Source organism: Branchiostoma lanceolatum, chromosome 5, assembly GCF_035083965.1.
Source record: "Branchiostoma lanceolatum isolate klBraLanc5 chromosome 5, klBraLanc5.hap2, whole genome shotgun sequence".
In the NCBI taxonomy this organism is placed as follows: Eukaryota; Metazoa; Chordata; class Leptocardii; order Amphioxiformes; family Branchiostomatidae; genus Branchiostoma; species Branchiostoma lanceolatum.
The window spans coordinates 11,446,768-11,470,030 of record NC_089726.1 but is presented as its reverse complement, the minus strand read 5'-3'; the positions used below and the strand labels follow the sequence as shown (position 1 = coordinate 11,470,030).

The following is a 23,263-nucleotide window of genomic DNA, read 5'->3' as shown; positions in this document are numbered from 1 at the left end:
TGGTTGTGCAAATTTTCATCCCTCATATACATCCTCCCATTTGGGTATTGCACTTGATTGTTATTCTGCCCTTAATGTTATTTGCCAATGACGTTAACACTTATTGTATTAATAACGGACACAAACACAATTATACTTTCTGAATGAAGTTTCATATTTGCTTTGACCATTTGGTTGGCCTGACCGATGCTTGACCTGCTGAAGAAAGATAGACTTCCATAGGAAATTGATAAATAATGTAGGGTTAGAAACATAAGTCAAAGTGTGGGGTCATGATGTGAACTGGTCTCAAGGGAACCATCAGAAGATATGAAGTTAGGGAGGTGGGTCTCATGAGTTTGGTGCCCTAATTACTGGTATTGGGATAACATTAGGTACTGTAAATGCAGACATGTTCGTGGTGGTTTTATGTTCTCAATTTTCGTGGTGAAATCTTCAGCGCGAACTTAAAACCACCGCAAAACTTTTTGTCCACCTATGATTGTAACACTAATATTGTTTCAAAGGTGAACTTAACACCAACGCGAATATTCCATTTTCTCCCTACCGCAAAATAAAAACCACACATTTACAGTATCCTGTGCTGGTATGGTTATGCTGCATTCAGACAAGAGAGTGTGAAATAAAAAAAAAGCTGCCACTGTGCTTGGAACGTGTTCAAACCTTCCCTAAGGTCCTTCTTTTTTGCCTTTAGCTGCCCCACAAGCTAGATATTGATTTGCATTGCCAGCATATTATGAAGCACTCCTACCAGATTATTCTTTCTTTAAAAAAGCGAACAGTATTTTTTGTCTGAAGTGATTTGTATTATTCACTGTACAGCTACAATATCCTATTTGGACATTTTTGTGTGATGAATTCACTACTTTACAGAGGAAAGTTCCCAAAAGTTTACAGTGTTACAATGTCAGGTCCCTGAATAGTTGATACCATTTTGACCATGAATCAGGCAGATTTACAAGGGGCAGTGAAGTATTAAATCCCCCTTTTCACATTCATAGCTGCCAGCTCTGTCCTCGGTGCTTAATCAATGGTCGTTAACCTGCCTGGAGAAATTGATTGACTTCAAGGATTATTCCACCTGTAAGAAAATCTGTGTTCGCTGGTGGAGACCGATATCGATCGGATACTCCAGCGTTACATCAATGTCAGGACCGTGGGATTTTGTGAAGATTTGTGTTCACACATGATGGTATTTAGGAATATGAGCAGGATTATAGTATGTATACAGCCTGTTACAGGCCTGTGGGCGAATTTGTTGTTTGACAAAGTTGAATGAAAAAGTTCAAAATCGAAAGCATTAGATGTTTCCAAAATGTACCAAATGGTAGTGCTCTTCTGAAGTCATATTAACAGCCAATTTAAAGTTAACAAGTTGAAACATGACAAGGTAATCTGAGTTTAGTTCTTTGGAAGCAAAGAGATGCTGTTTTAAAGTTGCAACTTATCATAGCAGTCCAGAATCAATTGAAAGTTGCTTGCTCATTGATATTGGAAGAATTTGTTTCAATTCCGCTTCTCATTCCCCATCTAGATTGGCTATTTGCCTGACCCATTTCTACCCTATTGGCAAATGAACGGGCAAAATAAAATCAGTACTGTACATGTATGTTGTTGACATTCTGGGTCCTATGTTGCTGTTGTTCATTTTCCTCAGTTCCCAAATTATGTTTTGATTTATTTTGCATGGTTATCTTAAAAATTATCTTCATTGAAATTGATACCTTTTCAAAGAAAAGAAATTTGTACTGCCTTATAAAGACTATGATATTGTAAACAATTGTTAAACCACCTGTAAAACAATGCTGTAATTTTCATGAGCCTAATGGATTTTTTATGCCCATTTTGTATGCAACATAAAAACCTAGAAACTAATGGAGGGTATTTATTTCATTTTTGCACCGTGTTGAAATAAATGTCTAGGGAGGGACTGACATATAATACACAACTTATGCATGTGATTGTATGGCAAACAGATGCGTTGTATTTTATGTTTGTTTGTTTGTTTGCTTGTTTGCTTGTTTGTTTGTTAGGACTTAACTGAGTTGCTCAACTGTTTTGACAACATGGTTTTCCACAATGTAAATCTAGCTTAGTTGTCATACAAAGAAATCCCCCTGAACTGATCCCAGATCCCAGTTTGGGCCCCTGTGGGATCGTCACAACCTCAGTGTCCCTGTGACTGTTTTCTCATATTCCCCACACATCCATCACATACAAGTCATAGCCTTCATTATTGTCTGCCCTGTATGGACTTGACAGTTCATGGCATATTTATGAGTGTATAGCTGATATGTGTAATAACAGAAAGGAGAGGGTGCTTACACATGCTGCATGAAATTGAAATGCAGGGATTATTCATAGTTTGATCAGTGATGAAAAAAAATTGCGACAAATTCTTTGATTATAAGTTTAAGATTGTTTATTGTTGTTGTTCCTTTGTATAAAATCTGAATTGATGAGATATGTCTCACTAGAATATCTTTTAATCATGATAAAAGCACAAGTAAATGTTACCTGAAAGGTCAAAAGGCCATCCACACAATCTCTATATTCTGACTGCCTATCTTGATTATTGTGCCTTATCAGTATAGATAGGGTGGTTAAAGTACTCATTTAGAATCAACATGCTGGGGGAATGCAATTAAAAACAGCATGTGGTAGGAGAGAAGAAGATATTCATGTGTATTGTCAATTCGCAATTTTGGGACCAGGGCTTGTTGAATGTTTTAATGGGGTGAGGGGTAGGGTGGGGTTTGTACTTTCATCTGAAATCTCTGATGATGAGTGATGAATACATTGTTGTTCTATCCACACACGCTCATTTCCATGGTTTTTAATCACTTTGCCACACCAGTCCATGAACACAATGTGGTGTATTGTGACAGTGAATTCCACTGGTAAATTCCAGTGAATTCCACTGGTAAAGATCTTCTCCCTGGTGGTGTAACAGTACCAAACCGGGTCCAATTCATTTTTGGTATATAGTGTGTAGTACATGGTGGGCTACACTGTCTTGGCTCTGAGCCATGTGGGACAGTCTCAAATGTTGTAAGTTCTACAGCATGTTGGCCTCAGTTTTATAACTCCATATGAATTCAGTCCAATGATGGATTGGGTTCAAATTGATTTCTGTAAGGTGTGGAATCAGAAGTGTTTTTCCCCTGGATATCTGCCATGCTGAGTTCATCCTGAGTTGTGGTAAATGTCACTGAACCTTATCAACACTACAGGAACCTTGTCTTGTCCCTGTATTCAATACAGGACTTCCTAAATCTTTGTTTCTTTTTATATTCCATTTTCCCTGTCATAGTTCCCCTTGTGAGCCTGTTATTAGAATATAGTTTTCTGAACAGTTTTCTGCGGGAATGTGATCTTGACAACCATCTAATTAAAGTATCATGTTTCACAAGTAAACCACAGAAACCCCACTGCCAGTGGCCCCAGCTTTAAGGTCTCATTTATGTATTACTCCGAGTGGGTACCCTAAAAGAGTCCGTTGCCCAAAAAAATGAACGGCTGCATGTACGTGTGTCTATATCGGTGTAAAAATCGCCTATAGCTAGGCCAGCTGATATCAGGCGTCAAACTGATGAAAGCTTGTTTGTAACGGAAGAAATTAACAGGTAAAGTTCGGCAGCCGCGCGCGAGGTCGGACGTCCACAGCCGGACATTGGCGGTAATTCGGTCGATCACTTTCAGCTGGAAAGTGCCTATTTAGGGGGTCTAGCTAAGTGCCGCTTTTAATTGCCATAAAAAGGTCTTGTATGCCAACTGGTAGTTGGCAATTTTTTCAAATGATCTAGGGTAGATGAGCTCAACAGAGAATGAATGACATCGGTGCATTTCCTATAGCTTCATTACGAACGCGCCCATGTAAAACACGTTTTATAACATGTAAGCCTATGGGGCGGAAAAACTCATGAATGAGACCTTAAATAAAAATGAAAAATATTCATAAAAAATCAACGATTAGCGCTGGCGCGTAAATTTCAAAACGATTGATAACCCGGCGTCACCCCGCATTTTCTGACCGCAAGTTGCCATGGCAACGGACTAGTCTACATTTCTGAGGGGCGTTTTTATTGTTTTTTTCATTGTATTATGCTTTGCTAGAAGTAGAAGCCATTTGAAAGAAGACTAAAGTTTCAGATCGTAAATACACGAAATAGAGCATCCTTCTGTTCCTTCTGTTGCGTTTTGTGTTGGAAAATTAGGTGTCAACAGGCACAACGACGCACGTACCTCACTAAACTGCAGCTAACGCGTACGCAAGCTAGCATTTTGCAATACACTTCCAGACGTAAAGCTCCGTGTCAAGTAAAAGGCTATGGAATACACTTTGGCTGACGGCGACACCCCCCCCCCCCCCCTTCCCCCATGCCTTATTCGTGTATCTTGCCTTAATCGTGTATCTTAGGACGATTCCGACGGCCGTCTTTGTGTCTGTACCCAGATTCCATCCTCGTTCTTTCAGAGTCTACCCAGCCAGGCTGCGCACAAAGCAGCACTTTGAGTCGTTGTCTAGTCCTGTACGCCTCGATCGCATATCAGCCAAGCTCAAAAACACGCTTGCTGGCCAGCATTGGCGTAATTGGAAGCCCAGAATCACTAAAAGCCGCACAATCTGTTCTCTCCTGAACCGCGTCCGCTAGGGGGCGCTTCATGCTTTTCACAGGTGTCAAAGGCCAATGCGTCGACGTAGGACACCCGAACTTTCAAGGATGATGGAGAAGATAGTTTTCTTTCGTTTTAATCATCATTGACTTAATACATTATACTTAAGGTCTCATTTATGTATTACTCCGAGTGGGTACCCTAAAAGAGTCCGTTGCCCAAAAAAATGAACGGCTGCATGTACGTGTGTCTATATCGGTGTAAAAATCGCCTATAGCTAGGCCAGCTGATATCAGGCGTCAAACTGATGAAAGCTTGTTTGTAACGGAAGAAATTAACAGGTAAAGTTCGGCAGCCGCGCGCGAGGTCGGACGTCCACAGCCGGACATTGGCGGTAATTCGGTCGATCACTTTCAGCTGGAAAGTGCCTATTTAGGGGGTCTAGCTAAGTGCCGCTTTTAATTGCCATAAAAAGGTCTTGTATGCCAACTGGTAGTTGGCAATTTTTTCAAATGATCTAGGGTAGATGAGCTCAACAGAGAATGAATGACATCGGTGCATTTCCTATAGCTTCATTACGAACGCGCCCATGTAAAACACGTTTTATAACATGTAAGCCTATGGGGCGGAAAAACTCATGAATGAGACCTTAAAACACCATACCTTCAGTCCCATGTGATTATCCCAAGGTGACCCATGTCTGATTGGTTAGTAGCGCCCCCTGTCTCACCTGTCCCAGCTGTTGCTGTAGAGAACTGCAGGGTCAGACAGGAGGCTGCCCCAGACATGGCCCTCTGCCCCAGGGCTATTGTGTTTCACAGTTCCAGCATTTCCAGTGACCTCTACAGCATAACAACAACAGTCGTTTATCACTCCTGGCAGTGTCCTTAAACCCAGAATGAAAGTCAAACAGTTATGACAAGACTTTTTGTCACCTCTGCCATCACCAAGATGAGAGAAGATGGGAGATGAAATTTTCACCACCATCATTTCTTTGGTTGATTTATGAATGGGATAGTTGAAAGTCTGGTGGACTAAGAAAATGATTTTTGTTAGGAAATCTTGGTCTTGGTCCATTGATTTGTTGCAAAAATACCTGGTATCCTCTTTGGATTATTTTGAAAGATTCAAAATTGAAGGATAGGACAATCAACTAAGCAACCTCCTCATAACAGCACCTTTCATACTGCAAATTACATTTGTGAATAGGATGAGAGGATATCTGGCAGGGAACTAGACTGCCCTTTCTGAGACTTGTGCTTTCTTAAGTACTGCCAAGTTTATTTTTATAGGCCTTCAAATAGGCCTTGCATACATTTAATGTAGGCAGACTCCAGGAAGATTAGTGTCAAAATTGTAAAAATCGTACACTAATGGAAATCTGAATAAAACAAACAAACAAACAAACAAACAAACAAACAAATAGAACTTTGTCAGGAAGGATGCCATGAATTGAAATGTAAGGAAATTTGACTTTTATTTCCTATCAGAAAAGTTTTTGAAATAAAAAAAATTTCATGTACAGTCAGTTTATTTTCAAAGGGAACCCACCACTCTGGTCATGGGTACCACCTGCTGTGTTACATGTGTTTGACAAGGCACCTGTCATCATTCATCCTGAGTGACATTGGGTCGAAATTACCCATCTGGTTATATTTGGACAGCATGTAGCATGTGTAATACTCAGCCTAGCTGCAAGAGGGCGTTTTAGTACTGGTCCTCTACTCTAGGCCCTCTTGTACCAGTGACCTTCAGGATACATTGCCAGTTGCCACTTCCACATTCTTTGTACTGGATAAAACTCAATAATGATTTCAATACATTTAACAAATGCCAATTAAGTATAACAAAAACTAAATGACAATTCCATATCTGACAACCGTCTTGTATGTATTGTTTACCAACCTGTTTGACGTGTACAATTGTGGATGAGTCTTGTATCTTGACCATATCTTTTTCTCTCTTTTTGTGTGTTTTTTCTTGCCATGCCCACGGCATCGGGTAAAACAGAAGGTAATTTAAAGCATAACTACGTAATCTGTAGGTTTGTATGTTTCATTCTAGATATTAGGTACACAGCCATGTAGTTGTATAGACCTTCAATGTAGATAGCAGTTGCATGCCAGGTAATGCTATCCAATGATTGATCAATTACAAAATGGGTTGCAGTGTACAAGAAATGCCAGCATAGCAAGTAGTTCTTGTGACTTCCAAGGTTGTTCTTTGAGATAAGGAAATATGAATACACTGGTAGTTACATACAATGTATACGCCAGAAAGAAAATTTGAATGTTGGGTAGATGAGGTTTATCTCAGCGTAGTTCCTGTGTTGTTTCTGGTGTTATCTGTCTTCATGCACTCTTTTGGAAAAGCCCATGGAGTGTACATATGAATTTGAAATGCTTGTACTAATTTTCATCAGACCACCAAACTATCAGGTCTTGTTGGTTTGATTGACATTATCAGATGCCTTACAAGAGACAGAAGTAGGCCTCCTATGGAACAGGAAAGTCAGTGCAGAATGCTGACCCAGATATTTCCTGTCCTTCCAGACACCACTTGAACTGGCTGCAGGCAGACAGGCGGGTGTTGGAGCATGAGTTCCCGAGGAGGGCTGGCACACTCACCCTACAGTTCGCTGTCAGGTACGTAGCCTTCAACTTTCGGCTATGCTTCGTAAAAACGGTATTCAGAACCATTATTTGATTTGAAAGTATATATTTAGTTCAAGTCTTGTATGTATCGTTGAGTACGTATATTTAACCTCCTTGGTATAACTTACAAGATTTGCTCCTTTTTGTAGAAATGCAGAAATTTTACTATTGAAGGCTGACCTCTCACTCAAAGTTCTTGCTCATTTATTTGAATCTATCTAGCCCTTTCTAGGTGCTGTGTTTGTGTGATTCATTCTTCAGGCTACAAACAAAAAGCTAGCTATTATCCATTGTCTCCCAAGTATATATCTTGTTTAAATAAACTGTGTTCACCAATGGATGAAGAAACAAATACCAGATTTTCTGTTACTATATATAGTTTTCTGCTGTTTTTGACTTTTTTTACCACAACTGCTGAATTAGAAGTAATGATTTGAGTAGATTAACTTTGATTTACCTTTGTAATAATTTGCCATTTCCTTGTCTAAGTGAAGTGCCTTTTTCTGCCCCCTCTGCAGGTTTTACATAGAGAGTATAGCGTATCTACGGGACCCAGTCACCATAGAACTATTCTTTTTACAAGCAAAGTCAGCCATATTCAAGGTAGGTGGGAGGAATGCTGTCTGAAGTGGGCAGGTGTGAGAATGTTTGTACAGGGAATCCCAACATGGGGGTTGTGTTACTCAGGAGTTGTGTCAGAAATAATGTACAAGGCTGTTTCAGTTCCATGCAGGGTTTCCGGTCATCATACGTTAGGCGTATAAGGAATCATGTTAAATTTACTGGAAAATAACTACAATTCTGTGAACAGCACAACAAAACCTGCTTTTCTCGGACATAAACATAGAACAAATTATGATATTCCAACTTGATTGTCTATAACTGATGTGCACCCCTAAAATGAGACACTGTGGCCTAATCAGGACTTTACAAAAGCCCCTGTTCAGCATGTAAACATGTATATTGGCTGACAACTTTTGGACAATCTCAACCTATTTGTAGATCATATTGCTGATGTACTTGACTTTCCCCAGAAGTGAACAGGTACATTTTTTAGATCCCCTGCCTATAGGATAGGATAGATGTGTGTCTGTATGTAGGTACAGGTGTTGTTTGTTTGTGTTGTAGTATTTAGGAAGTACCTTTGTCACTGTTGAATACATGTGAGAGAATTCCATTGTTCTGTCCTGGTGAACAAAAACGTTATCCATAAGAAATGCACTTGCCTGTTCTTTGAAAAATGTATGCCTGTGAACATTTTAGGAATGGATGCCATGGTTTTCAGTGGACATAGTTTACTTATTGTAGACGCAGAGCAAGTCGTCCAAACTTCAAGCACTGTGCATTATGTCCACACACCTCAGAGTAAACAATCAGTGGAATGCTGTGATTGTGGTAGTGTGAGAGGCATACTCACCTGTAAAAACCTTGTGGTTAGAATTTTTTGTGATCTTTGTAGGTCTTTTGTATGGTCAGGTAACTTTATGCTGTTGTCCATAATGTGATTGTGAATAGTGTGTATGTCTTTGTTGATTGTTTAGGTAGGAAGATTACACAGCTAGAAACCATGTAACATTGGTCAGACATCAAAAGATTCCTTCCTTAGAGGATGGTGTAACATTTCACAAGGAACCTGATTTGTTTTAACAAGCTGACATCTCTCCATTGAAACATTTCCTATGGAAAGATGCAGAATAGGTAGCAAACTGTAACTGGTCCCACAGGACTTGATGTTTGCTTTGGAAAACCTGGGGAGGTAATGTGCTGTAATTAGATGTCTTTTCAAAGTCAAATTGATAAGTACCCTTCCATGTGAAATGACAGTCAAAATGCGGTTCCCAAACACTTTATTAAAGAGTGCTTGGTCCTTGAAGGGTTGGTTGATCATGTGACTGAATCACAGTCTATTATCATCCCGTCCTGACAAAAGAGAACCAGTCATGCGTAAATCCACGCCTCAACACTCAGAATTCCACTCATATTATATGGTCTTTACTTTCTGATAGGCTCAGCTAGAGGTAGACAGCGAAACAGCCTTCGAGTTGGCAGCTTATGTGTTGCAGGTAAGATTGTTTAACATTGTTAAAATGTTTTCTTTGAATTGTGTTGGACTCTGTTTTCCATGTGTCTGAGAACATTGTTTGGCCTCCATGTGCTCTATAGAGTCAGCTTACCAAATTTCCACATGTTCATTTTGATAAATCCGTGTGGCCTTGCCCCAGTGTCAAGGTCAAGGAAAATCAGATTAGTAAGTACCAGTACCTTCAGCCAGGATTACTAACTTCATTTCCTGTCATTCAACATTTTCCTATTCCATCTTATCTCACTTTTGACAAAACCTTTAATGTGATTTTTATTCTTCATTCTATCATTCTTTAAAACATTCCATGGCAACATTTGATATTGTGCTTGACATCCTAGTTTGTGGGCCACAAATTGTACCTGACCAGGCTAAACTAAACATGTGAGGTCATGGTCTGATAGGAATCACAAATGTGGGGCTAAACCTTTTCCATAAATTCTCTGGAATGTCGGGACTGTTGCAGTGGTTTTAGACCGCAGGAAGCTGACGTACAAAGGTAGTCACAGTAGTCACGGTACCCTGCCTTCGTGGCTCTCTCGTATGTTTGATTTGGCCTTAAAGTATTAGACGTTTCAACCTGGAAGGTCAGCTTTGTGTAGGGCCTGTAGTTCAACATGTAATGTGATTGGGCACAGCAACGGCCAAATTATCATTAGAGTTGCTACTTTTGTAGGATAAGGAAGTAGACTTGATTCTTTGTCCCAACTGATGAAATACAGGGATTGTGTTGGCTGTTCTGTCACAATGTAAATGCAAAAAGAATCTGACGAATTTTGTTTCTCTTTCTCTGGTCACTGTGGAAACCGTGCAGGCAACACATGGAGACTATACAAGGTAAGTCACACACATTGATACATTGAGATGGAATTTGCATATCCCTGAATGAAAGAGGAATGTTCGGCAGTGGATAGATGGAGATTATTGTTACTTTTTATATCAGCCACATGTCTGGTAGGAAGATAGCAGACATGGAAAACAGCATGTTCTGTTGTTTACTTTCGGATGAAGCTAACTGCTTTAGGAGTAAGTATGGTATAGTACTGAATGCAACAGCTGTGTCAATGGAAATGATAAATAATGTTAGTTCCTGGCGTGTTCTTTGTGAGGGAAATGCACGTACACGGTTTAGGATTTATCCAACACAAGCATGTGTGGATGTGTAACTTTCCTCACTCGGACAATGCCTGCTCTATTTACTGCTAAGGCCAAGTGATACATGTTTCCTGTGAATCCCCAGATGTGTCACTTTGCCTCTCCAACTGGAATTTCCACGGGTTTAGACATGCCTTTTGCAGACAAAAGAGGCTGAATAGAACACATCCAGCAGATTTGCAAGGCGGTGGTTCAGAGAGACAGACTTCTTGTTGCATTGCCTTCTTGTGATCTTTTTGTTCACTCTGTTTGCTCTTTTCCAGTGATGAAAATGCCAGAAATGACTTGAAGAAACTTCCAGTTCTACCCACCAGTGCTCTCAAGGAGCACCCTTCCCTTTCTTACTGGTAAGTCCTAATTTCTGTTGGTTGTTGTGATTCTGTGGTGTTTACACTATGTAGGGTACAGCTTTTTGAACATAGTTTACTGCATATCATACTATAACTTATAAGCAATGTTAAGGAGGCAGGGATTTTTATATTTTTACTTGGGAATGGGTTGAAGACTTTGTTGCCTTGAATGTTAAGTATCGCAGACCCATAAGCCAATATTGTTCACGTGTGGAGTGATCATTTCAACAGCCTCAGCAATCTGGTAGACATTACTGTGAAAGGAACACAACATGGGAATCAAAAACACCTATATATTCAAGGACGGTCAAAATTATTCAAGAGTTTGCCGGTGTGTTTGTAAGTTTTAGCCATAGCAATATATTATAGGACTAGAATAGTAGAAAAGGGATTTGGTGGAGCCTTTTTTCCTGGGTTCTAGTCATGTCTATCTCAATCACTTCAAGCATAGAAAATATTTCCAGAATGCCGGTCTAATTACTAGATACTGCCACTGCCATATTATTAGTAATCACTCAACTGTACCGACCAGTCTTACCATAATGGACTTTACATGCCAGGTATTTTCACAACTTTGTATACTTGTACCAACTAAAGAAAAGTGCAGCCAAAGAATTTGCTTCATGTCACGTTTAGATATTCGGAGAATGCCTGAAATGTTATGATGATTGGTGGACAGTTAAAGCTTCACAGACTCTGAGAGGATTCAAATTATTCTTGGAATCTGTCAATCAAGTCAAATGCCTCTGAATAGGTCTAGAAATCTCTTTGTATGAGTCATAGATTCTTCTACATATTGTAAATTTCCAATAGGAAGGTTTTGAATATGATAGATCATGGAGAAGAAATGACAGAAACAAATTTGATAAACAAATGTAATTATTTCAATTCCAAAGCATTATTATTCATTTTAGGCAATTTGATTTATATCTAGTACATAATGTTTACATGTGCATAGATACTACTGTAATTGGCAACAGGCAATGGATTGAACTGATTAATGACTTTGTACCAAAATGAAAAGAACAAATTATGCAGATCTACAATTTATGTCTTACAGTATTGCATTATCTATGCATCAGTCCCATATTGATTGTTTTACATTGTATTATTCCAAAAGGGGTTATCCATGTATAATGACTTAGGGGAGTTTCATCCAAAACCTTGGTTTATGAAATGAAGCTTATCTTTTATCTTTTCAACTTCAACACTACACTAGTTTATATAAGGAAAGTTTGTTGGTTCTCCTGGTACTTTTTTTCAGTTTTGGCGTCCATTTTCACCCCTGCCCCAGAATAGTTACTGGTCCATCCCATAAGATGGATTTGTTTCTTTATTTGGAGTAAGGAACATGCCTGTTTCCACATGAGTAACAGTGGGTGGTAGGATTAGGACTGGGACAGATCATCGTACCCACTCCCAGAGGCCTGCAGGATCTGTGGGTCTTTCTGATGAGTGTGTGCCAGAAAAGTCTTGTGACACTCATGTTCTTCAGATTGGTCCATAGTTGTACTATTTACGGTGTATACACATAGCACCTCATAATGTCAGGCATGCATAAGATAACAACATTAACATTCAACAATACTTGTTCACCCAATTCCTTTGGCAACCCAGGCAATATGCTAAATGGTCTTTCCCCCATTGGCTTTGGTTTTCCCAACATCCTTTGTTCCCTATGGAATACACAGATAATTTTTCAAAGTCTGGCAGTCATTAGTCACACAGGGATCTCTGCAGGTTTGGGGCTGCTGCTTTTCCATTTCCTACATTCTTTAGAACCAGACACACCATTTTTGCAAGAGGTAACTGACTTATATAAGAGGGTGAGAGAGTCTTTACCATGTGATTTATGTCTAATATGGATTTGCATGTTTGGTTAGGTTTGCGTTGCTACTCTAGGGACTGTCTAGCTTCATGACCTTCATTGAAATGTTGCTACTGTTGTTATGTGGAGGCATGGATAATAGGTCACAGGTAAACATGACCTGCCCCCCTCCCAATATTTAAAAGCTAGCATTTTCTTTTTGCATCTATGGACCACTTATCGTTAAATGTCAACCCTTTCTTGGTAAAGGGTGGATGTATCCATGATTACATGTATCATCCAAAATGATCTAGGTCATTACAAGAGATTTATGTGTTGTGTGGTACAAAATTATTTGGGCTAAGAGGATTTATGCAGAACTTCTGTTTCTGTCAAAATGATATTGTGAGTACTTATGTGTGAATTGTGCTGGGAAGGGTATTACTATTAGTGAATTTAGTAACAGTCGAAAGTGTATTCCCAACACTGATGTAATTTTACCACTAAAAAGAACTCCAGACCAATGTAAAACTGCATCCTACCTAACTGAAGACTCTACTCTACTCTACTCTACTCTACTCATGGTAGGCATACTGTATATGGAAAATTACCTTACTGGAATCCCATGTACATGTATCAGTAATGGAATGTCTTGAGAAATCACAATGCATTCTACTTCTTAGTGTTATTATTTGGCCCCTTTATATTATGTATAATGATGATAACCAATTGATATTTATTTCAAACTGAAAATGATATGCTGAAAGAGGTACCTTTTCACCTGGCTACCATAGTCCCCTACAGTCAGTAGTGTTTATAGCCTGTCATGGCATATTTACTAACATGTGGCCTGTGTTTGTTCCAGTGAGGACAGGGTGATAGCCCACTACAAGAAGTTTAATGGCCAGAGCAGGGGCCAGGCAATAGTCAAGTAAGTGCAACTCTATTTCACTGTGTCTGAAGATACATGTAATGTTGATTACCAAACATAATTTGATAAAGATTATAAAAGATATTTGCAGATTTAAATTTCATTTTTCTAAGACTCATATTGTAAATGCATAGGCAATATGATTATATAGAGATATTTCTGCTTGGCTTTAGAGAATTTAAACATGTTTGTTTCTTTGGAATGTAATGTCAACAAGCTGTGGGATCTTCTAGGTCACAGTTGACAGTTCATTTACCAAATTGAGTGAAGAAATGTTGAAAGGGTAGATCTAGCTTCTTCATGATACTTTAAACTGTAGAAGCTCTAATGGCCTATACATGACTTCTTGCTCAAACACAACCTGTTTATCCACACAATCAGAAAGGTAACGTGAAGACTGTATTGAATTGTCTTTGTAAAGGCCAAAAGATTCTTGCCCCAAATACCAACGCAAGGTAGCAAGTCTGGACAGTTTTCTTTCACACTTCAGCATGACACCAAGTCTGTTTCAGGGAAATAAATTCCATTTTAAAAAGTTAATTCTGTGTAATTCATAAACCCTGAATGTATATTTGCCTTGCATGTGATTTCTACTGATGTCATCATACTTATACTATAGAACACACAGATATAGATGCCTGTCTCTTATCAAATGCCTCCCATGTCTTTATTTCCTGGAAAAGAAAGCCCTGGGCAAGCCATGATTTCTGTTTGACCTCTGCCATGGTGTGCAGTCTATTCCCTGCTGTAATATCGACATGGGTCACCTACCCCGGTGGCCTCCCGCCCAATTTTCCCCAATTTGGACCCTCCAGACCTTCTTTCATGTAGGGTATTGTAGGCTACTTCTTCAACTTGACGCCTGAGGCAAACAGTTCTCCATAACAAACAGATTCCCATGAAGTGGCAAATCAAGACCAGCCTGGGGCTCTGGAACCCATTTCTTCATCCTCCTAATCTCAGAACAACTTGTGCTGCAAGAGAGGCTTTTACTTGTTCTATCTGAAAGATTTTGACTTCCAGCTTTTGATAAAGAGCAGCAGAAAGCGCCACAAGGTTTATGATTATAGGTTCAGTTTTGTTGTAACAACGACCAGTCCCCAGATCTGTAGTGTCTCAGAAGAGGGAGTGAATATATTGGGGCTGACACATTTTGCTGCCAGCAAAACCCAACATTTACGTTTTCTCAGGGGCCAGTGACAGGAACGAGCCAAAACTGTTCCATTTCCACAACTCAGTACCATCCATGCAGTTACAGGCTTTGTCTACTCAGATCGTGTCTCTCTTCTCCCCAAATTTGGTTACATTGAGGAACAAAGGGTTCTGATGTTTCTGTGTTGTTTTCTACAGTTATATGTCCATTGTGGAGAGCGTGCCCAACTATGGAGTACACTACTACGAAGTAAAGGTAAGTAGCTTGCTGTTTCTAGAATTTGCAAACTAACTTGATTCGATGTAGTTGCATGATGTTCTCACTGTCTTGTTTTGTTCAATGGACATTAACAATTACAGACGTTGACAGTTACTGTGATCTTAGAAAAACTTAATTCCTTGAAGTATATGTTTATTCCTTGAAGTATATGTTACAAGATACTCATAATAGATTCTCATCATGCACTATGCTTTATTTTAAATAGACAGTAGTTCAATGCACTATTACACCAGTTAGTTTGTAGTCTATATGCTGTTTCAATTTTAACACTCATTTTTCAACAAGCATGATACTTCTAAGCTTCTAGTAGAATCTTAACCTTGCAGAAGAAAAGGACCAAAAACAAATTTGGCAAATGTCAAGGAACAAATTAGGTCTCCAGAGGCTGTCTGATAAGGCAGCTTTCCCCATGGACCAAGTTCTCTGCCAGTTATGGTCTACAAACCTATGTAGGGCAAGGCCTCATGCTAACAGAAGTCTTAGTTGTGAAGGTGTGGGCCAGTAGCCTGCCTGGTAGTTAGTACTCTCCAAGCAGAGCTAGGGTTTCGGCTGGTTTTTAACGTGTTTTTAGGCGTTTTTGTCATGCCTTCTACTTTGTCATCGTTTTTGTTGTGTCGCAAACCCAAGCTCTGCCGGCAGACGGAAGCTTCAATGCCTAATAAACCTAATCACCCCAACACATTACAAGCGTTTCACAAGTAAGTGCGAAGCGTGCCCGGCCAGGCACGAGATTCCCTCCCCACGACTACAGAATTTCCGGCCCAGTCTCACCAAGGACATAATCCTCGGTCTATCGGTCGTGGCCATGTTTTCATGCCATGTTCTCACGCTTCCCCTACTCGTTAGCTAACTGCAACTACTTTCGTATGAAAATAACAGCTCAACGTACAGCCAAAGACACCTGGAGTTTACAAAGTCTCAATCAGGACGCCATGTTGGAAAGTCGCGTCAATGTCCGTCAGCAAATGACTTGCCTATCGTGACCGCACTTCATTTACACCATCCAAAAACCACCAAAGAACGAACCATACAAAAATCTGTACATTCCTCTGGTGTCATTTGGGGATTTTTAAGTCTCTGTTGGTAGAACTCCGTCGCCAATTTTGCTGTTGTTGTTGAAAAGTTCCCGTCCAATCTGAACGCAGCAAGCGGCGGCATTGGTAACCGCATCTAACGTAAACAAGGTACGTGTTCCCGTTCATAATCCATTTAACGATGCCTGAGATAATGATAATAGTAATTACTAGTAATGCAGTTCGAGTTGATACGTAATACACATTTATTTCATATGTCTTGTTCATGCATCATTGTATTTTTCTTGTGAGGTATCCAATGGAAATGTACGTTATGATGCTATCAATGATCATACCGGCGTGGGATCGTGGACACCAGCCTGTCGCATGAATAGGGCGGTCAGCGGGGGACCGGTGCGGCCCGGGAATGCACTCTACACTTGCCGGATGTGTGATAATCCGGGGCAGTAAAATTGGTACCACTAATGATAATCTAATGGTTCTCGGGGAGGAGTACTGTCACCTTTTTTTCAATGGAAGTAAATAGGTTTGCCCCGCCCCGAGGTCAGTGCCGGCAGAGCTTGGGTTTGCGACACAACAAAAACGATGACAAAGTAGAAGGCATGACAAAAACGCCTAAAAACACGTTAAAAACCAGCCGAAACCCTAGCTCTGCTTGGAGAGTAGGTAGTTAGAAGTCAAGGTGGTGGGAAAATGTTAATCTAAAAAGCAAGAGAGGAAAATGTAGATATATTCAAGGATTGAGAGACATTGACAGGACCAACATCTTGTAGGGGACAGACAGACATTAAGGACAAACTGCAAGGAAATCTTACACTCATCTCCCCAAGGAAATTATTTTATCCCTGGTCAATTTTCTTATCTTCTAACATTTCATCACCTGTGAATATTGGATTGTGAGCCTTTTAAGCTGATAGCAATTTCAAGCTTATTTCGGTCATAATTGAAATAGAAAATCATAGAAAAGTTATTGGCTTGTACAAGCTTTGACAGACTATGTTGAACTTGAAGTACACACAGCAGAAGGTTTTTGGGAGTGTGACTGGCTGTCTGCCTATCAGCTGTGGCCAATCTGTCATTCCTCACCAGGAAGAGATTCTGTGTAGGTTAACTCATATCGATAAGAATGTGCCAAGAATTCCTTTTCTCAAGTGGAACGTGTGCCTTACCGATTGTGGCAAAGCTCACGATAAAATTTCACCGGGCGTGTAGCTTCGAACGTCGTCACAGTTCTTGTGCACTATGATGAATTTTGGTCGTAAGAAGGATATGTTGGACAGTATAGTCAATATGGGGAATCATTTTGGAAACAGAGAATGCCTTTGAACTGCACAGCTGCCTGAAACCACTTCCTGCGACCATGTTTTCCTTATAAAACCTTTCCAAAATGTTCACTGGTACTGCGTCATGGCTGCAGACTTCTTTATTTAGATAATGCTGATGCCAAGTAACCAAGATTAACTTTCTGCATGGTTGGAAAATGTAGCTTTAGTTCAAAGCTGCTGCTTTGTGCCACTGTATTAGGCATGTTCATCCCGGACAAGGAGATACCAGGTAAATGCTCCTGTAACTGCGTGAATGCCCCCCTCCCCATCCTTTCCCATTCTAGTAGTACTAGTGTTCTCCGGTTGATTGCCCTGGTTACAAAAAAGCAGACCTGTCCTGCAACCTGTAAATGATTTCTCTTCAAATTCTACTCTTTAGCTTCTGGGTTTTCAATACCCCAATATGTAGTTGACTAGTACAGCATAAAATGATCCAATGAATATGCAGCTGACTTCAATTTCTCAAGCTGTAGATTATCTTCTGTATCTTTGTTATATTTTGTCTGACCCTTGCCTCCTCCGTCATGACCTCAATGAACAGCGGCCTGCAGGCCGATTTGAGCTTCTCATCGATTCAAACAAAAATCTTAGGGGAAACTATTTGATTTTGATGCAAATTTCAATCACTTGATTTTGCTGATTTCATCTAAATGTTGTCTGTGAACATTGCTTATTGCATAATTGATTATATTGATTATAAAGATAGAGTTCCTGCTAGCTGTCAGTGTCTTTGTACTTTCCATGCCCTAAGGCCTTTCTACATAAACCATCAACAAAACCAGTGAAGCAAATCCCAGGTAAGGAAGCCTACGTGGTAATCATACTAGACCCTGACTTGCAGTCTGCTCTAACTTTTCCTGTTTCCTCCACTGTTTCAGGACAAGGGTGGGATCCCGTGGTGGTTGGGGCTCAGCTACAAGGGTATCGCTCAGTATGACCACAGTGACAAGCTAACGCCCAGGAAGGTGAGTGACTACAGACATGTACAATGTACACACACTCTCTGTTGTGACAAAACCTTTTGTGGTATGACAAAACTCATATCCATGCAGCATACTCACTGGAATGCATTAAGGTTCAAAACTACTGCAGCTCCACCTTAGTTTCAAGTTTGTGCTACAAGAAATCATTAGTCCTGGTGAAAGATGGTTGCTTTTGAGCCCTGGAATAGTTTACTGAAAATTTGCCTCTGTTCATACCAGTCTATTCTATTCTTAAGTATGGCTCATAGCTGTACTCAGTTGCAAACATTCATACATTTATATTTCTTCTGTTCGACATGCAGGACCATTTCTGTGGTATTTCCATGTAACTGAAGTTTGTAGCTGTTTCATGTTTGTTATTATAATAGTAGGACATCTGGGAAGAAAAGCAAGCATCATCAAAGCCACAATTTTGTCTTCCCTATAATAAGTACACATAGGCAGTGAGATTTTCAGTATGGACCTGTCATCATTATAATAGTAGGACATCTGGGAAGAAAAGCAAGCATCATCAAAGCCACAATTTTGTCTTCCCTATAATAAGTACACATAGGCAGTGAGATTTTCAGTATGGACCAGTCATCAAATATTCAGAACATTGCCTTCCCTCAGTTCTAGTCCAGTGGTCTCACAGACCTCCCTGATGAGTTTGACCTTAGCTGACCCATCCTGAACCATGAGTGATAGTTCAGCCCAGTCTGGGGCTTCTTGTTTTACCCTGTAGGCACCCAGGGCAAGGCTTTTCCACCTAGAAAAACAGGACTTATGACACTGTATCTAGGGAAATGTCCGGATGAATTCATCACAGTGCAGGTTCAAACTGTCCTTTTTTCCAAAAAGTTATTCATTTAAGGCCTCACTGAACAGGTAGCTCTTCAACCTGGCTGTCATGTTGTGGAAAAGTAACCAGGGTCGACCCTGAGTATTTCCTGAAATCGTGCTTGCTACAAGTAGTGGGAAGATTGCAAGGCAAGATGATCGGACAGCCCAGGAACCATCTGACACTCCTATCAGAAGTCAATGACAGGTCCATAGATCACCTTCGAGGTCAGGGTTATGTTGGGAGTACCTTCATTGTTTTGGGGTGGTCTGGTTTGCTGACTGGAACCATACTTGAAGGTTGACCAGGGGCCCTCCAACAGTAGTCATACCAGTACTAGTATTCAGACCAGGTTAGCCTCTGTCTCTTATGTGTGCCATGCAGCACAAGACATATTGGTCCTTGTGACGCAAGGTTTCTTCTGAGTAGTAAATCTTTTCTGATGAGATGGGTATTTCCAAAGGTTACTGGTCATGTAATATTTACCTTCCACATTCAGACGTCATGAGTTATTAATGAGTTTCTAAAGAAATGCCTACATTTTTTTATGTGAAAAGCTGTAAAAAACAGGTCAGCACTGATACAGTCATTTAAGCTGCTTAGGTCTCCTGACCCCTAAACTATTAAATGTGGTAGAAGATTGACCTGGGAAACTTAATAGTGGATCAAAATGGTAAAACCTAGTGTGTTAGATCTAACTGCTTCCAGAGCTGCTTGATACTTAGAACTGTAGCTGCCTTTCACGGTTGTCTTCTACACATACATTGTACTCTATTCAACCTCCTGAATACATGAGTGGACAGGTTGGAACTGTTTATTTGTGGTAGTTTGTATGGTTGAACTATTGTTCTCTCCAGTAGAAAGCCTTTTCACTCTGGTCTGGTCCATTTATGAAGTCAGTCAGGAGAAGAAAGGAGTGCTCTCTTACAAGGACTTTTATATGTGGAAAGATATTACAGTAATTGTATGGAATGGTGAGGACATGTGTTCTGACTGCTCTATTAAATGATGAACAATTTTTTGTTTGTTTATGGACATATGGAAAGAGGTGTTAATGGTTTTACTTGTGTGGTTTCCCCTCAGATTTTCCAGTGGAGACAGCTTGAGAATTTGTACTTCCGAGAGAAGAAGTTCTCCATCGAGGTTCACGATCCACGCAGGTAGGTCCAGTGTGTCCACACTAACAACTCAACCCCCCAAGGTGTCTCCAAAATGGACATGGTGCAATCCACCATCTTAGCTTTCATGATTCTGTACCAAATTCAAATCAAATAAAGAAAAATTCTTAATCAACCTGTGAACTGTTTTATGAAATAATTGTGGAATGATCAGAACACAAAATTTAAGATTGTGCTCCTCGAGAATTCCTTACGCACAAGGCTGACATTGAAGTAGTGTTTTGAGCTATGGTGTAAGTTGTAGAGAATAGGCTGGAGATGGTCCTGTAAGTGCTTCACTGATTTCTGCTGTAGTGGCAACACTGTAACAGACTGATGCACGCATGCAGAACTTGCTGTGTTGTGCAAAGGTAAAAAATAAGTAGTACTCACATGTACTTGCACATAGTGCATACATTGTAACAGCACTAGAAAAGTAGTTAGTAACAATATGGATGTATGATTTGATACTAAAAGGATTTACAGGAATGACAAAAATCAAAGTTGGAATGATTTGTTCAAATTTTCTATATGTTTCTCCTTTAGTATACCGTAGTTGGTCCTTTTTGGAGACACTTACCCTGAATCACAATTGACTAACAATCATGGTGTGTTGATCACTCAAATAACCACTAAGAAGTGCATCTTGTACGTGATGAGATGATGATTAATCTGACTAATTAGGGGTAGAAAGGGGCACCTCCTTCTGTGATGTTTAGGTGTGGTGAAATGGTAATGATCTGTGCACACTGAGAGGCACCAGTCCAACGCACATTTCTCCCCTCCCCCCACCCGTGTAGAGTGGTGCATGCACTCAGCTCGTACAGTGTGTACGACGATGCGCTCGCTGAGCCCCTGGAGGAGTTAGATGACCTCACCGACGCCATTTCAGACCCGTCGACACTGTAAGTTGCACAGCACAGTAAGAGAGTGTTGGTTAAGGGGCCTGACACCCCCTTGCCTTGCAGATGGTAGAGTCCTGTGGTGCGTTTCGGATTGTGTATGGGAGACCACACAACTAACAGAGGGGTTGATTGGGTCTTTACTTCAGCTTTTTTTCAAAAGGACAGGAAATGTTCACCTCTCCAAGATTCATCAAAGAGAGTTTATGTAGTCAGACCATTTCTTTAGGTTGACTTGCCCCTTGAAATGTGTCATCGCACTTGGAAGCTCTCCCATTCACAGGAATGCAAAGTTAGGCTGTACTGTAGATAGTAGCAGCAGTGCCATAGTAGGTGTAGGTGAATGCTACATTGCACACTGAGGTGGTAAGGTACTGATTCATCTGGTGTTCGTACTAAACTCTGGGAACAAGATCTAAGTTGTCACTAATGAGGTTGGGAAGGAGTGTGCCCCGTAGTCACTAATTCTAACACTACTAACTTGCCGTCAAAACTACATCCTCGTTTTGCACCAACTGTCATATCACTGTCATTGCACTTTGTTGTGAACCATTGAAAAACCCACTATCCATAAAGTTATTATATTGACTTTCACATTTAATGTCTGGTTTATGCAATGATACTAATGTCAATGTCACCTTTGATGGTAAAATTAAACAATTTCTTGTAATTTTGCATCACAGCTTCGTCTCTGATTTAAGTTTAACAGACTGGTGGTTAACCTCTATAATTATTCTTTCAGGCGTAACTCATTTTTGACCTTGTTTACGTCCCTGTAAACTTAACTGTAAATAAAAAGTTTAAATGACCAAAATGTGATATTTTACACATTAACTTTCATGTGTGTTGAGATAACAAACCAGCTTTAAGGTTATACTTGGGAAGGACATGAAAACTTTTGTCATTTTTTTTGCTCATGATTTTTTACAGCAACCAAGTGGTCAATTAAAGATTAAATCAATTATAGATTTTTATGTATTTTTGGTATCTGCTTATATGTTGAGGTCATTAGCATTAGCACCAAGGCTGAATTGAAAACCCATGCTATTCCCAGCTGACTGGAATGCACGTTTCTGTTTTAATACTTTTTATGTTTTCTGTCATGATTGAGTTCAAGTTGATTCTTAAACTGTGTATTGACATTGTTTTGATGAAGATGATATTGTAACTTTTTGATAGTGGTCAAGACCTCATCAAGACCTGTTCAAATGTCAAAGTACAAAATGTTTTAGCAAATTGTTGCTATTAATTTCATATGATTGTTGTCCTTCCAATGTTACTGAATAAGTGAGTTTGGAAATTGTAATTTCAAGGCAAGATTGTGATACTATTACGATTTGTATTATTTTATTTCATGTATTAGCCACTTTTCATCTTAAGTAATGTCAACAATAGGCTCCTGTTGAACTTGATTTAAAGAAATGACGGAGCTGTTGATTTCGTCGTCAGGGTGTCGGTGAGTCGGCGCACGTTCAGCCCCAGCAGCACGACGGTGCACGCCTGGTACGCCTCGCCCAGCCTGATCCGGTCCATGTGGTCCATGGCCATCAGTCAGCACCAGTTCTACCTGGACAGGAAACAGAGCAAGGTGACAAACTCTCTCTATAGTAATAATCTACAAGTAGATGTAAGGATCTTTCATTCTCAGGGTTTTCTTGGTTGGAGGAGGCAAGTCATCACAAAAGTGCAATACTAGAAAAGATGCATAAAACACAAGGAATGAGTTGGATCCTTGCATCTGCTTGGCTATTACTCAATTCCTCCTCGGGCACAGAATAATCTCCATGCTGTTAGCATCAGTTTTGGTTCCTTCGTTCTCCCAGATTGGTGTTGAAAATACATGTACATTTTAAAATGTGGAGAGTGCTTTTTTTCACTGTCGTAGATGGAACTATTATCAATTTTTTTTAAACATAGGGTGCTAATCGTAGAAATTGTTTTGGAGATCTTCACAAATTTCTTTGGGTACAAGTGTCCTTTTAGTGCTTTAGATTCAAGGTTGTGGTGCAGGGCATA

The 23,263-nt window shown here is 40.0% G+C and overlaps 1 protein-coding gene across 9 annotated transcripts in view; it reads left to right on the top strand.

Annotated features, from left to right (window-relative positions):
- LOC136435096 (FERM domain-containing protein 4A-like) overlaps positions 1–23,263 on the top strand; it is a 56,041-nt gene that overhangs the window by 21,252 nt on the left and 11,526 nt on the right. For 6 of the 9 annotated variants that reach the window (XM_066428309.1, XM_066428303.1, XM_066428308.1 and 3 more), the window contains exons 4-15: positions 7,170–7,262; positions 7,790–7,874; positions 9,278–9,334; positions 10,166–10,188; positions 10,770–10,853; positions 13,529–13,594; positions 14,945–15,002; positions 17,585–17,614; positions 18,264–18,350; positions 20,272–20,348; positions 21,146–21,250; positions 22,697–22,835. In XM_066428309.1, coding sequence (XP_066284406.1) covers positions 7,170–7,262; positions 7,790–7,874; positions 9,278–9,334; positions 10,166–10,188; positions 10,770–10,853; positions 13,529–13,594; positions 14,945–15,002; positions 17,585–17,614; positions 18,264–18,350; positions 20,272–20,348; positions 21,146–21,250; positions 22,697–22,835 — 904 coding nt within the window. The remainder of the gene's footprint in view (positions 1–7,169; positions 7,263–7,789; positions 7,875–9,277; positions 9,335–10,165; positions 10,189–10,769; positions 10,854–13,528; positions 13,595–14,944; positions 15,003–17,584; positions 17,615–18,263; positions 18,351–20,271; positions 20,349–21,145; positions 21,251–22,696; positions 22,836–23,263) is intronic. The other 3 variants (XM_066428305.1, XM_066428311.1, XM_066428312.1) reach the window with 3 other exon arrangements.